Source organism: Lepus europaeus, chromosome 9 (assembly GCF_033115175.1).
Source record: "Lepus europaeus isolate LE1 chromosome 9, mLepTim1.pri, whole genome shotgun sequence".
In the NCBI taxonomy this organism is placed as follows: domain Eukaryota; kingdom Metazoa; phylum Chordata; class Mammalia; order Lagomorpha; family Leporidae; genus Lepus; species Lepus europaeus.
The window spans coordinates 31,949,260-31,962,333 of NC_084835.1; the positions used below are offsets into that span (position 1 = coordinate 31,949,260).

The 13,074-nt window shown below is 48.3% G+C and overlaps 1 protein-coding gene across 7 annotated transcripts in view; it reads left to right on the plus strand.

The window, feature by feature from the left end:
• The window catches only part of ABHD6 (abhydrolase domain containing 6, acylglycerol lipase), a 102,413-nt gene that overhangs the window by 58,053 nt on the left and 31,286 nt on the right, over positions 1–13,074 (plus strand). For 5 of the 7 annotated variants that reach the window (XM_062201164.1, XM_062201163.1, XM_062201161.1 and 2 more), the window contains one exon: positions 8,952–9,095. In XM_062201164.1, the coding sequence (XP_062057148.1) occupies positions 8,977–9,095 (119 nt within the window). In that variant the 5' untranslated portion in view covers positions 8,952–8,976. The other 2 variants (XM_062201160.1, XM_062201166.1) reach the window with 2 other exon arrangements.

Consider the following 13,074-nt stretch of genomic DNA (forward strand, 5'->3'; position numbering starts at 1 on the left):
GCCTGTGCTAAGGAGGAGAGCACTGTGCTGCAGAAGCCAGCGGTGTGGCTGTGGCCGTCTGGTAGCCCTTCAGTCATACTCCCTCATGTGAGTTAATCCTTGGGTCATTCTAGTTCTTGGATTCCTGAACCTCACTTTCACCTTCTGCCAGAGCCAGTAGCAGCTGGGAGAGAAGGTAGAGTGAATGTGGTTTGTTTTTTATTTTTATTTTTTTGACAGGCAACGTGGACAGTGAGAGAGAGACAGAGAGAAAGGTCTTTCTTTGCCGTTGGTTCACCCCTCAATGGCTGCTGTGGCTGGCATGCTGCGGCCAGCGCACCACACCGATCCGAAACCAGGAGCCAGGCACCTCTCCTGGTCTCCCATGTGGGTGCAGGGGCCATCCTCCACTGCACTCCTGGGCCACAGCAGAGAGCTGGACTGGAAGAGGAGCAACCGGGACAGAATCTGGCGCCCCGACCGGGACTAGGACCCGGGGTGCAGGCGCCACAGGTGGAGGATTAGCCTATTGAGCCGCGGCGCTGGCTGAATGTGGGTTTTTAAGACAGCACCAATTTGCCCCCAAAAGGCAGCCCTACCTGTGTAAGCTGCTGCCCAGCTCCCCTGCGGACCACCCTATGGTGGGTGATTTCTCTGGTTCAGTGAGCCTGGTGGGAAGGGATTGGTCACCTAAAGGTTTTCAGAGCTCTGAAACACACCACCCGAAGCCTCCTGGAAACAGTTCTGAAAGACTGTGCCAGGAATCTAGAAGGCGTGGGCTTCCAAGGATGTCAATGCCTTCATGAGGGATGTGGCAATTGAAACAGCCCTAAAGGCCGAGGGGAGATGATGAGGCGACCAGGATGTGAGCACTTCACGAGCAGGGGGCAGAGAGAGGGAGGACAGCAGGCAGCAGGGCTCTGGCCGTTGGAGGTACAGGCAGAGACGTGGGGATTGGGACTGGGCAGTTGAACTGGGGCACGTGGTGTGTTTCACATATTATCTGGTGGACATCAGAGCAGTTCAGCCTAACCCCTGGTGTGACTCAAGATTTCTTCTGGTGGTAGAAGCACTCCTGGCTGTGAAAGAGCAGCCATTACAGCTGTGGAGGGAGAGGAAATGAGATGAGGATGCGTCTAGGGTGGAGGCTGCAGGCGCTGTGCCGTAGCTCATGGAAAGGTCTTCACAGATGGGAGCTTTGTTTCCCAACCAGCATTCCCAGCAAATGTTGCACCAAACTGGCTCTCGGGGCTGAAAATCCCCTGATGTGGTGTGGTCCAGTGTGGTAGCTCCTAGCCACAGGTGGCTGTGGAGTGCTTCAGAGGTGGCCAGTGTGAGTGAGTAATTGGATTCTGGGTTTCATTTTCATTTTAGCTCTTGTTTAGACTCAGACTTAGTTGACTCCAGTGCTGGTGCTTCTGCACCTTTGCATAACCAGAGTGGTGAGCAGGTGGCAGAGCAGGAGCCACACTGCTGTCCAGGGGGCTGGGATAATGGGGACACTGCTAGCAGAAATCAGAGTTAGAAGTGGGGAGAGATGTGATGTGTCTGAGGCAGTGTAGGACCTCTGGGCTGTGGAGGTGGTCAGGCAGGCATTTGGACAAGTCTGGGAGGAGGGAGTGGTGGAAGATACAGGTACGAAAAGAGAGCATCGTGGGAATATCCAGGGGAGAGAGTGAAGAAAACATCATGGAACCTGGGCAGGCACGCTCACAGCTGTGTCTTGGCTCACTAGCACGGCCACCCCAGCTGCCCAGTGTAGAGAGAGGATAGATTCAGCCAGAGGGGAAGGCAGTAAGATCGGGAAGGCAGAGGTGAGCGCTCTTGGGCAGGAATCCTGGGGGCTTTGCCACACTTGCCGAGGTTAAACTGGTGGCTTGGGAATTTCAGCAGTTTTCTTCCTGGTAGAGAAGATGAATATGACAAGCAAATAGACCGGACTGTTTTTCAAATTATTCTCTCTCATCAATCCTGGGGTTTTCACCCAAGAGAAACTTGACTTCTTGGTGTCTTTTTTAGCTGTTGGTTGTTAGTGATGGTTTGGAGGAATCTTGTTACAGGAACCTGGTTTCAGAGATCACTGTGGGAATGTGCAACACTGTGCAACAGCTGGGGTATTATGCAAGAACATAGTGTTTTTCTAGTGGAAAACATTGTGGAAAGAATTTTGCTAATGCAAAATTAGAGAAAAGAAATTAGAAGTTGCATTGGTGATGTTAAAGACACACCAACAGGAATAAGGTAATAAACCAGCTGGCAGCTTGTAAAGTTGTTACCATGTGATTGCTGTTAAACAGTTCTGAAGAAGGACAAAGACTGTCTCTGGGGACATTGAACTCTATGCCTGTGTAAAGCTGATGCACAGTGGATATCTGCTACGGAAGGCAGCGGGGTAAGACAAAGGTAGCCTGCACTCGGGAATAAACAGGATTGGGATGAAATTCCACTCATGCCACTTACCCATCTGGTGATCTTGAGGGCTCTTATTGACTAATGTAAACTTCAGTTTTTTTCCATCTTTAAAAGGGAGGATATGTTGCCAAATGTCATGAGAGATAAAATGGAAGGATACATAGGAACCACCAATAGCAGGCCTAGTGAAGACTGGTTACTGAGCAGATAGAGTCCATTGCTGTCATACCTTCTTGGGCTGTGGTGGTGGTCATCATGGTCAATTATTATTACTGCTGCTTCAGTTGGACAGTCATTATTGGAGGTACAGGACTTTAGTTTGTCAAATTTGATGTGCTGTGGCACAGTGGGGTAAGCCACTGCCTACAATGCCGGCATCGCATATGGGTGCCAATTCGAGTCCCAGCTGCTCCACTTCTGATCCAGCTCCCTGCTAATGTGGCTGGGAAAGCAGTGGAACATGGACCCAGTCCTTGGACCCCTGCCACCCATTTTGGAGACCCATAAGAAACTCTGTTGTGGCCATTTTGGGAATGAACCAGCAGGTGGAAAATCTGCCTCTCCTTCTCTCACTCTCTGTAACTCTGCCTTTCAAATAAATAAATAAATCTTTTAAAAAAAAATTGATGTACTGGGAGCCGGTGCTGTGGCGCACTGGGTTAATCCTCCGCCTGCGGCGCTGGCATCCCATATGGGCGCCGGTTCTAGTCCCGGTTGCTCCTCTTCCAATCCAGCTCTCTGCTGTGGCATGGGAAAGCAGTAGAAGATGGCCCAACTGCTTGGGCTCCTACACCTGCATGGGAGACCAGGAGGAAACACCTGGCTCCTGACTTCGGATTGGCACAGCTCCAGCTGTTGCAGCCATTTGGGGAGTGAACCAACAGAAGAAAGACCTCTCTCTGTCTCTCTCTCACTGTCTGTAACTCTACTTGTCAAAAAATAAATAAAATCTTAAAAAAAAAATTGATGAACTATAAGCAGACACCTAGAGAAAGGCAAGATTCTGTGAAAGTGTTTTACATTCTGTTTATTCTTGGAGTTGGCTTTATATCCTGAAGATCAATGCATTGGAAGCCAGTATCCTAGGTTTTCAAAATCAATGAGAACATTGGAATTGTGAAATGTTGTGTTCTACTTCCAATCCCAGACTAAACTTGATTTCCCTGATGTAATGTTTACCTTTAACCACAGACTGATCCCTTATTCCATTGATATTTGCTCTCGTGTTCAGAGAAGGCCCTGGATGCCCAACCTGGGTGTTAACAGGTGGCAGAGGAGACCAGAGTTATGGGGTCTGTGAGGTGTCGCCCTCATCACCTCACTTCACACCATCATCTGTAACCTTAGGGTACCTCCCTATGTAGCACAGGTTTGAAAATGAATGTTTTTATTTTCATTTTACTTAATCAGATGTTAGATATTACCAAGTGCCACATCTTTGTCAGGTACTGTTTTAGGTTCTGGGAATATCTTGCAAGGGAACAAGAGTTACGTGAGGGCAAGGCAAATACTAGTCTTGAGTTGCCTGGTGTAATTCCCAGAATGCCCAAGGCACTGGAGTAGGGAGGAACAGAAGTGAGAGCTTTCTGGATTAACAGGTGAGGAAACCAAGGTCTTTCAGCCGATGAAACAGCCAGGTAGAAGAGAGCCAGCTGGAGTGGCCCAACCTCAGCCTGGGGCTGTCTAATCCAGGAATCTGCCACCCTCACTGTTTCCACCACATGTGGATCACCTACTTCATATTTTTCTCTAAATTGACTCCTCTATACCTAAATTTATTTTTATTTTTTATTTATTTATTTTTAAAGATTTATTTATTTGAAAGTCAGAGTTACACAGAGAGGAGAGGCAGAGAGAGAGAGAGGTCTGCCGTCCGATGGTTCACTCCCCAGATGGCTGAAGCAGTCGGAGCTGTGCTGATCCAAAGCCAGGAGCCAGGAGCTTCTTCTGGGTCCCCCACGTGGGCACAGGGGCCCAAGGACATGGGCCATCTTCTACTGCTTTCCTAGGCCATAGCAGAGAGCTGGATCGGAAGAGCGACAGCCAGGACTAGAACCGGCGCCTATATGGATGTCGGCACTTCAGGCCAGGGCGTTAGCCTGCTGTGCCACAGTGCCGGCCCCTAAATTTATTTAATTTAATTTAATTTTTTGACAGGCATAGTGGACAGTGAGAGAGAGAGACACACAGAGAGAAAGGTCTTCCTTTTCCGTTGGTTCACTCCCCAGTGGCCGCTGCGGCCGGCACACCACGCTGATTCGAAGTCAGGAGCCAGGTGCTTCTCCTGGTCTCCCATGTAGGTGCAGGGCCAAGGACTTGGGCCATCCTCCATTGCACTCCCGGGCCACAGCAGAGAGCTGGACTGGAAGAGGAGCAACTGGGACAGAATCCGGCGCCCCGACCGGGACTAGAACCTGGTGTTCTGGCACCTCAGGCAGAGGATTAGCCTATTGAGCCGCGGCGCCGGCCCCCTAAATTTATTTTTAAAACTAATTTACATCTCTACTATACATTGAAAGTAATCCATAATAAAAAGAAGTGATGTTGTTAACTAGCTGGGTAACTGCAGGGAGCACAGGTATTAGAGAGCTGGTTAACAGCACCATACGGAGAATTTCTTTGACCTATACAGGACTGTAAAAGAACCAGAAAGAGATGATTTTTCTGAAGGTCTTGTGTCAATGCCACCTAATGCTGTGTCCTCCCAGAAGCATTGTGTAGTGTTCTCCTACTTGCTAAAGTCATCCTACAAACTGTCTGTTGAAGAAGCTGCATAGTTCATGAAACTCCACATCACATCCTGTAGTGGATTGTCTGATTTTCAGTCCCTGGTCGTTCCTGGTTCTTAAGCATCAGTTATTTTGTCCCCAGATTCCCCCTGGGTGTGTGGAGTATTCTATAAATAAATACCAGCAGAGCAGGGGAGCTGCCTGTTAAAGCAAAGCTGGGTCAAATCCTTTGTCACGTGAAGGATGTTGCAGAGGTAGAAATAATCGCCCGCTCTTTATTGGTGGAGAAAGCCCCACAGTCCTACAGCTCCATCTGACCTTGTGAGGGGAAGTGTGCAGGGTTCCCTCTGGTAAGAAGCCCAAGTCTTGCTAGATAGATCGTGCTCTACAAAAGCTCCTCAGTGAAGAATGTCAGGAAGACAGGGCCGGATGAGAGCTTCCTCGATGCCGCCTGTGACACCCACGGCAAGCTCTGAACGTGACGGTCACCTTTAGTTCAGGGCTCCCTCCCCAGTGTCAGCGTCTATGATTTATTTAGCTCTGGGCATAACATGATCTGATTCCTCAGCCAAAGGAGCACTGTGCCATTAGCTCCCTGCAGTTCAGGGATCAGAGCTCATGGTGGCCCTCAGCAGTTTCGAAGGACTTTGTGTAATACAGAGTAGTCTTCTGGAAATGACAGGTCTTGTGTTCATCAACTCATTTGCAATCCACTGTGTTCAGATTTGTGCAGATTCCCTTCACCCTGATGAATTCGCTTTCTCCTTGATGGTGAGGCCCTTTAACAGGGTATTTTTTTTGTTGTTGTTGTTAAGGTTTACTTATGTATTTGAAAGATAGAGTTACAGAGAAAGAGGAAGAGGCAGAGAGAGAGAGAGAGAGAGAGAGAGAGAGAGAGAGAATGTGCTTCCATCTGCTGGTTGTTCACTCTCCAGATGGCCACATGGACCAGGACTTAGCCATGCACAAACCAGGAGCCAAGAGCCAGGAGCTTCTTCTTCTGGGTCTCCCACGTGGGTGCAGAGGCCCAAGCACTTGGGCCATCTTCTGCTGCTTTTCTAGGCACGTTAGCAGAGAGCTGGACTGGAAGTGGAGCAGCTGGGACTAGAACCAGCAACTATATGGGATGCCAGTGTTGTAGGCAGTGACTTAACCCACTGTGTCACAATGCCAGCCCCAGTATGGTATTTTCATATGTGACTCCTCTGGGGAATTTTGTAATTACTGAAAGAAGAAAAAGGTCAGTTCTCTTAGAGCCTCTAAAACAAACAAAACAGGACTGAGCCCATTTTGTAACTTTGCTTTCCATTAATTCATTATCCCTTATTTGCATGCTGTGCTGTACTGGGCACTGAGAAAGAAAGCCAATGAGTGTCCTTGCCCTCAAAGGCCTCTGGTTCTAAAAAGAGAAACAAGCCAATGATGTAAGTGGGCTGGGAGAACGGCCTACAGTGACTAAGAAGCTAAGAGGGACATTGAGTCGGGAACAGACTATGGACTATGCCCCTTGGACAGAGGTGGCTTTCGTCACTGCAGACTCTGGACCCACCCAGTTGCACGTGTGTAACTGCAAAGAAGCCTGTGATACACCTTTGTACATGTCTGGCTGCCCCTCTAGACTGTGAGGGCCTTGCTTAGCCGAATCTCTGGGAAAAATGGAGAGCTGCCATCTTCATGGAGAAATTAGGAATCTGTTAGCAAAGACTGCAGAACACCCTCTGGAAGCAAGATTAGATGAAGCAGAGCTCGATGCAAAGGGAGTGTTTTGTAATCACGACTCTACAGCTCCGTGACCTTGGTCAAGTTCCTTAACCTCTCTCAGCCTCAGTTTCTTAAAGCTATAAAATGCAATAAAGCACCCACCTCACCTGTTTGACAGGGCTGATGTGCTAGATCAAGTGCAGGCAAATCACAGCCAAATTCAGTACAGCCTGTTTTTATAGCACAGTGTTACGGGGAACACAGTGATGCCCATTCATTACGTGTCCTCTGTGGCTGCTGTCTCACTGCAGGGCCAGCCAGACTAGCTGTGACGTTGACTCTGTGGCCCTCATGCTGACATACCTGTCTTCTAGCCCTTACAGAAAATGCTTGCCAGCTCTTGTGCTCTGTGGTTGTGAGGTCTTGCTGTGCCCTTATGATATAACATTGAAAAACGTATTGGTTGGATGGGTGCTGTGGTGTAGCGGGCTAAGCTCCTCCACATCTGATCTGGCTTCCTGCTAATGCTCCTGAGAAGGCCCGAGTATCTGGGTCCCTGCCACCCACATGGGAGACCCAGATGGAGTTCTCGGCTCCTGGCTTCAGCCTGGCCCAGCCTCACCTGTTGTAGGCATTTGAGGAATGAACTGGCGAGTGGGAGATACCTTTTCTTCTCGTTTTTTTCCCCTTGTCTCTGTGACTGCTTTCAAATAAATCTATAAATTAACAGGATTGCATCACTGAAACAATGTTACCTAATACACAGTCCTTAATTAGATTACTTTTATTGTCCCAACAGTGTTTCTTATAGTTTTGATTGTTGCTATTTTAAGATTTTATTTTATTTATCTGAAAGGCAGAGTTACAGAGATGCAGAGAGAGAGAGAGAGAGAGAGAGAGAGAGATCTTCCATCCACTAGTTCACTCCCCAAATGGTTGCAATGACCAGAGCTGTGCCAATCCAAAGCTAGAAGCCAGGAGCTTTTCTCCCAGGTTTCCCATGTGGGTGCAAGGGCCCAAGGACTTGGGCCATCCTCCACTGCTTTCCCAGGCACATTAGCAGAGAGCTGGATCGGAAGTGAAGCAAGTGGGACTCTAATTGGTACCCATATGGGATACCAGCATTGCAGGCCAGGGCTTTAACCCAACTTGCCACAGTGCTGGCCCCTGTTGTTTTTGATCTAGGACTTGTTCAAGGATTCCTTGTTACATTTAGTTGTCCTGTCTACCTTTTCTTTCTTCCTTTCTTTCCTTCCTTCCTTTTTTTTTTTTTTTTTTAGATTTATTTATTTATTTATCTGAAAGGCAGAGAGGGAGAAAGAAGGAGATCTTCTCTCTACCATTTCACTCCCCAAATGACTGCAACAGTCAGGGCTGGGCCAGGCCAAAGCCAGGAACTCCATCACGGTTTCTCACATGGTTCGCAGGGGCCTAAGTACTTGGGCCATCATCTGTTGCCTTCCCAGGCACATTAGCAGGAAATTGAATCAGAAGCAGAGAATCCGGGTGCTGGCACTATGGTGTAGAAGGTAAAAGCCACCGCCTACAGGACCAGCATCCCATATGAGTGCCAGTTCGAGTCCTGACTGCGCCCCTTCCGATCCAGCTCTCTGCAATGGCCTGGGAAAGCCAAGAAGATGGCCCAAGTCTTTGGGCCCCTGCACCTGCATGGGAGACCTGGAAGAGGTTCAAGGCTCCTGGCTCCTGGCTTTGGAGCCAGGAAGAGGCTCAAGACTCCAGCTCTGGCTGTTGCAGCCATTTTGGGGAGTGAACCAGCAGATGGAAGCCTTCCCTTTCTCTCTCTCTCTACCTCTGCCTCTTTGTAGCTCTGCCTTTCAAATAAATAAATAAATCTTAAAAAAAAAAAAAAAAAAAAAAGGCAGAGAATCCGAGACTCAGATCGGCACTCCAGTATGTAATGATGGCTTTACAAGTAGCAGCTAAATCCACTATGCCTCAACACTGACCCTTACTAGTTTTTGTTTGTTTGTTTGTTTTTAAGTACATGCCTGCTGTTGTTTCCTCCTGGTCTTTTTCTTTCTGGGTTCTTCACTTTTCTTCTGATCTTTGTTTCTTCACCGTGTCTCCTGAGACAGGGTTTCAGTGACATCTCTGTCTATGCTCCTGCAGGTATCAGCCCACCTTAAAGAGCAGGATGGATCTGGACGTGGTTAACATGTTTGTGATCGCGGGGGGAACTCTGGCCATCCCAATCCTGGCATTTGTAGCCTCATTTCTCCTGTGGCCCTCGGCTCTGATCAGAATCTACTATTGGTGAGTTAATTTTACTGCTGACTTTATTGTCGTATTCTCTGCTTGTCCTTTTCCTTGTTGTTATCTGGATGATTTCAGACATGCAGCAAAGTGGATTTTGGGGAATGTTCTCGAAGTATGAATGGTGGCTTCTCACGGGCAGGCTCTTTCTGGTTCCTGATAGCACCTTTGCCCTTGAGGCCACCTACGTTCCTAAGGTCCCCTTCTGTCCTCAGGCAACTCTTTTGGCATTTTCTTAGTCACTGGATTCTGACCCAGTGAAGTTAGGAAGGGTATGGTCATGGAAAGGGAATGACAAAGACCAGGACCAAGCTTTCAGAGTTGTTCTAGAATTACCGCCTTACAGTTAGTAAAGTGACAGCAAAGTTCCAAAATATCTGTCGTTCTTGTCCCATCTTTGGTTCTTTCCCTATCTGCACCCTATCTATACTTTCATGTTTCTTTGGAGTGAGTCTCTTAAAAAAAAAAAAAAAAACAAACCTCAAAACAATTTATTTTAAAAGTGATGTAAAGGGGCACTTTTAGCCTAGTGGTTAAGATGCTGGTTAGGACACCCGTGTCCTACATCACAGAATCTGGGTTCTACTTCTGACTCCTCCCTCCGGCTTCATTAATGCACACAGCCTGGGAGGCAGCAGTGGTGACTCAAGTAGCTGGAAGACTGCCATCCATGAGGGAGTCTTAGATTGTGTTCCTGGCTCCTTGGTTTGGCCTGGCCCAGTCCCAGCCATTGCAGGTATTTGGGGAGTGACTCCTTAGCTTAGAGTTCTCTCTGTGTCTCTGTTTCTTTGTCTTCCTCTTAAATAAATACATGTTAAGCAGTTGCTTTTAAATGTCACAACTTTAAGCAGAAACCCTGCCACACTTGCCTTAAGTAGTAAATATAAAGAAGCAAAAATAAACACAGTGGCATTAAGCAGTCTTATTTGATTCCAGCCCAGATACTGTTGCCTACTAAGAGCTCAGTGTCTCCTTTCTCTGTTACAAAGCATAAGCCTGCGGTAAAAGCTGGGACATCCCTGAACACAGCCCTTTCTCCTTGATGGGGTTCGAAGGGTAATAGCTGAACAGAAAGCAACTTCCTCATGAAGTTCCTCATTGCCTCCTGATGATGCTGTCCCTTCACCAAATAGGATCACCCAGGCCGCCCCATGCCAGGCCCCGGTGGTGAGGGGGCTGCTGACACAGACCCCCGGCCTCTCTGCCATGGGCCAGCCCTCTGAGACTCCACTGGGATTTTGGGAAGTCAGAACTAACTCCTGATCACAGAGAAGGAGCAGGGAGGTTGTGGGGCCCTTTCTGTGCCCTCCTTCCTGGTTCCCTTTTGTTTCACTGGATTGTGGAATTTTCCATCTGCCAGCCACATTCTGAGCCTTGAACAGAAGCTAATTGAACAGAAGGGAGTTTGTCACCTTTTTTCATCTTTTTGCTCTTTTGCTCCCTGGGCTGTGAGTTGCCCAGGACCCACCTCTGCACTGCTAAAGCCAGGACACTGGCTGTTTCAATCCATTGCCCTAGCAGTGCCAGTAGCTGGAGTGCTGTGCCCTGCTGGCCCCTGACACGGAGAAGCCAGACTTGTCTGTCCCTAGGCCGTGGCTGTGCCGAGGCATTGTGGAGCTCTACATCCAAACCTGATTTTTACAAAACAGATGAAAGTCAAGCAGAGAATGCAGTTCACTGTAACCATGGCTATGGCTGCCTGCAGAGGTGTGCGATTATACAAAGGCTGATTCCACCCCATGGCGCACAGCCCCCCACAGCCACATTTCCTGGGCCGTCCAGAACACTCTCAGTCAGGATGTGAGAATGATTTTGATATTTGATTTCCAAAGAGAAAAATAACCTTGTAGCAAATAGTTCACTTTTTATTTAAAAAAAAAAAATAGAGTTTAGATTACATAACAAAATTCACCATGTAAAGGTGTATGGTTCAGTGATTTTTTAAACCTATTCATTGTTGTGCAACCACTACTATTATAGAAATCTGGAACTTTTCTGTTTCTTCAAAGGAACCTCCACCCTTATAGAAGTCACTCTTAGGGGCCGGTGTTGTGGCGTAGTGGGTGAAGCCGCTCCTTGCAGTGCTGGCATTCCATGTGGGCACCAGTTCAAATCCTGGTTGCTCCACTTCCATTCCAGTTCTCTGCTATGGCCTGGGAGGGCAGTGGAGGATGGCCCAAGTCCTTGGGCCCCTGCACCCGCGTAGGAGACCTAGGGGAGGCTTCTGACTCCTGGCTTCAGGTCTACTCAGCTATGGCCATTGTGGCCATCTGGGGAGTGGACCAATGAATGGAAGACCTCTCCCTCTCTCTCTCTCTGCTTCTGCCTCTCTGTAACTCTGCCTGTCAAATAAATAAATAAATCTTAAAAAAAAAAAAAAAAGTCACTCCTAGTCCCCTCTGCCCCATCCTCTGGCATCCTTGGGTTTACTTTTGGTCTCTTTGGATTTGCCTGTTATGAACATTTCATAGGATGGAGATCAGATCCTCCATGACCTTTGTGTCCAGATTCTTTCCCTTGGGTTTCTCTGTATTGTAGCAGGTGTCGGCCCCTCACTGTTTGTGGAAGGCTGAATAATATTCCACTGTTGGTACTGCGGCTTAAATATGGGGTTTTTCCCCTCCAAAATGCATGTTTAGATTTGAGTCCCAGTGTGACAGTGTTTGGGGGACCTTTAGGCTGTGATTCAATCACTGAGAGGGATTAATGCAGTTTGGTGCAAAGCGAGGCAGCCCCTTGTGTTCTTTTTTTCTGCTTTGCCCACTTGTCTGTTGCTTTCCACCACAAGTTGAAGCAACATGAGGCTCTTGCCAGAGGCCGAACAGATGCTAGTGCCATGCTCCTGGATCTCCCAGCCTCCAGAATCGTGAGCCAAGATAAAACTCGGCTCTCTACAAATGACCCAGTCTCAGATATTCTGTTACATCAACAGAAAACCAACTAAGGCCATACAGTCACCCTGCATTCGTCTTCCCATCATTTCCTCCTTTTGACTGTTGTGAATAATGCTGCATAGCAGTCATTCACTTGCATCAACAAGCAATGCCAACAGGAACAATAGAGTCCCCCAGAGCGTAGTGTTCTGTTCCTTATAATTGACAGTACAGAGGCATATGATCTTAAAGTCTGCCCTTGCCTGCTGCCCTGCTCAGAGCTGTGGTTGGAAGACAAAAATGCTCTTTATCTTGTGAACTCAAGCACACAGGCCAGGGAGAAAACCCAGCTGGTACGGAGGATGAAAATCCTAGAAAACCTTTTAGATCATGCCAGGTGGCTTTGTGACATGGGGGGAGGGGGAGTGTGAGTGTAGTCCTAGAACCCGTGACGCCATTGCTAGGAGCTGTCAAAAGTCCTGTGAGTGGCTTCCCCCGCCCCACTGAAAAGCACAGCCTGTTTTCCTTCATCCTGCAAGCAACACGGTGACATTTGTACAGTGATTGTCATACGATAAGCAGCTTTCCCATGAGTCACCGACTGCCCATAACTGTTGCCACTCCTCCAGAGGCCTACATTTGGCAGACGGGGAGGCAGGGGGAGTCAGGTTGATTTTCAGGATGGCTACACAAACAGAAATAGCAGGCAGTAGCGGCAGATTTGTGCCCAAATCCCTCCAGCCCCCACCCCCACGGCCCAGCCCTATGAACAGAAGGGTTTGGTGAATCATCCCACTGTGTTCCCCAGAGAACAGGAACAGGTGTTCCCAGCAGGTCACAGCCAGCGTTCAGAGCAGCTCTCTCAGTCTCAATGTCCCTGGAGCATGGCCAGCCCATTGCCACAGTGAGGTGGGCTGCGGTTGCTGCCACAGGAGGCTCCAACCACTTCCCTTTGAGACAAGAGGGAGCCGCTGCTGAGGGTGCTGTGGCCACTGTGGATGATGTCGGGGCCTCCCTGATTTTCATGGTGCAATGAAAGTATTGAGGGTGTTTAGGATGAAAAAGATTTTCCAAAGTTTCCGTTTTCCCAAAGAAATTCAGTCCTG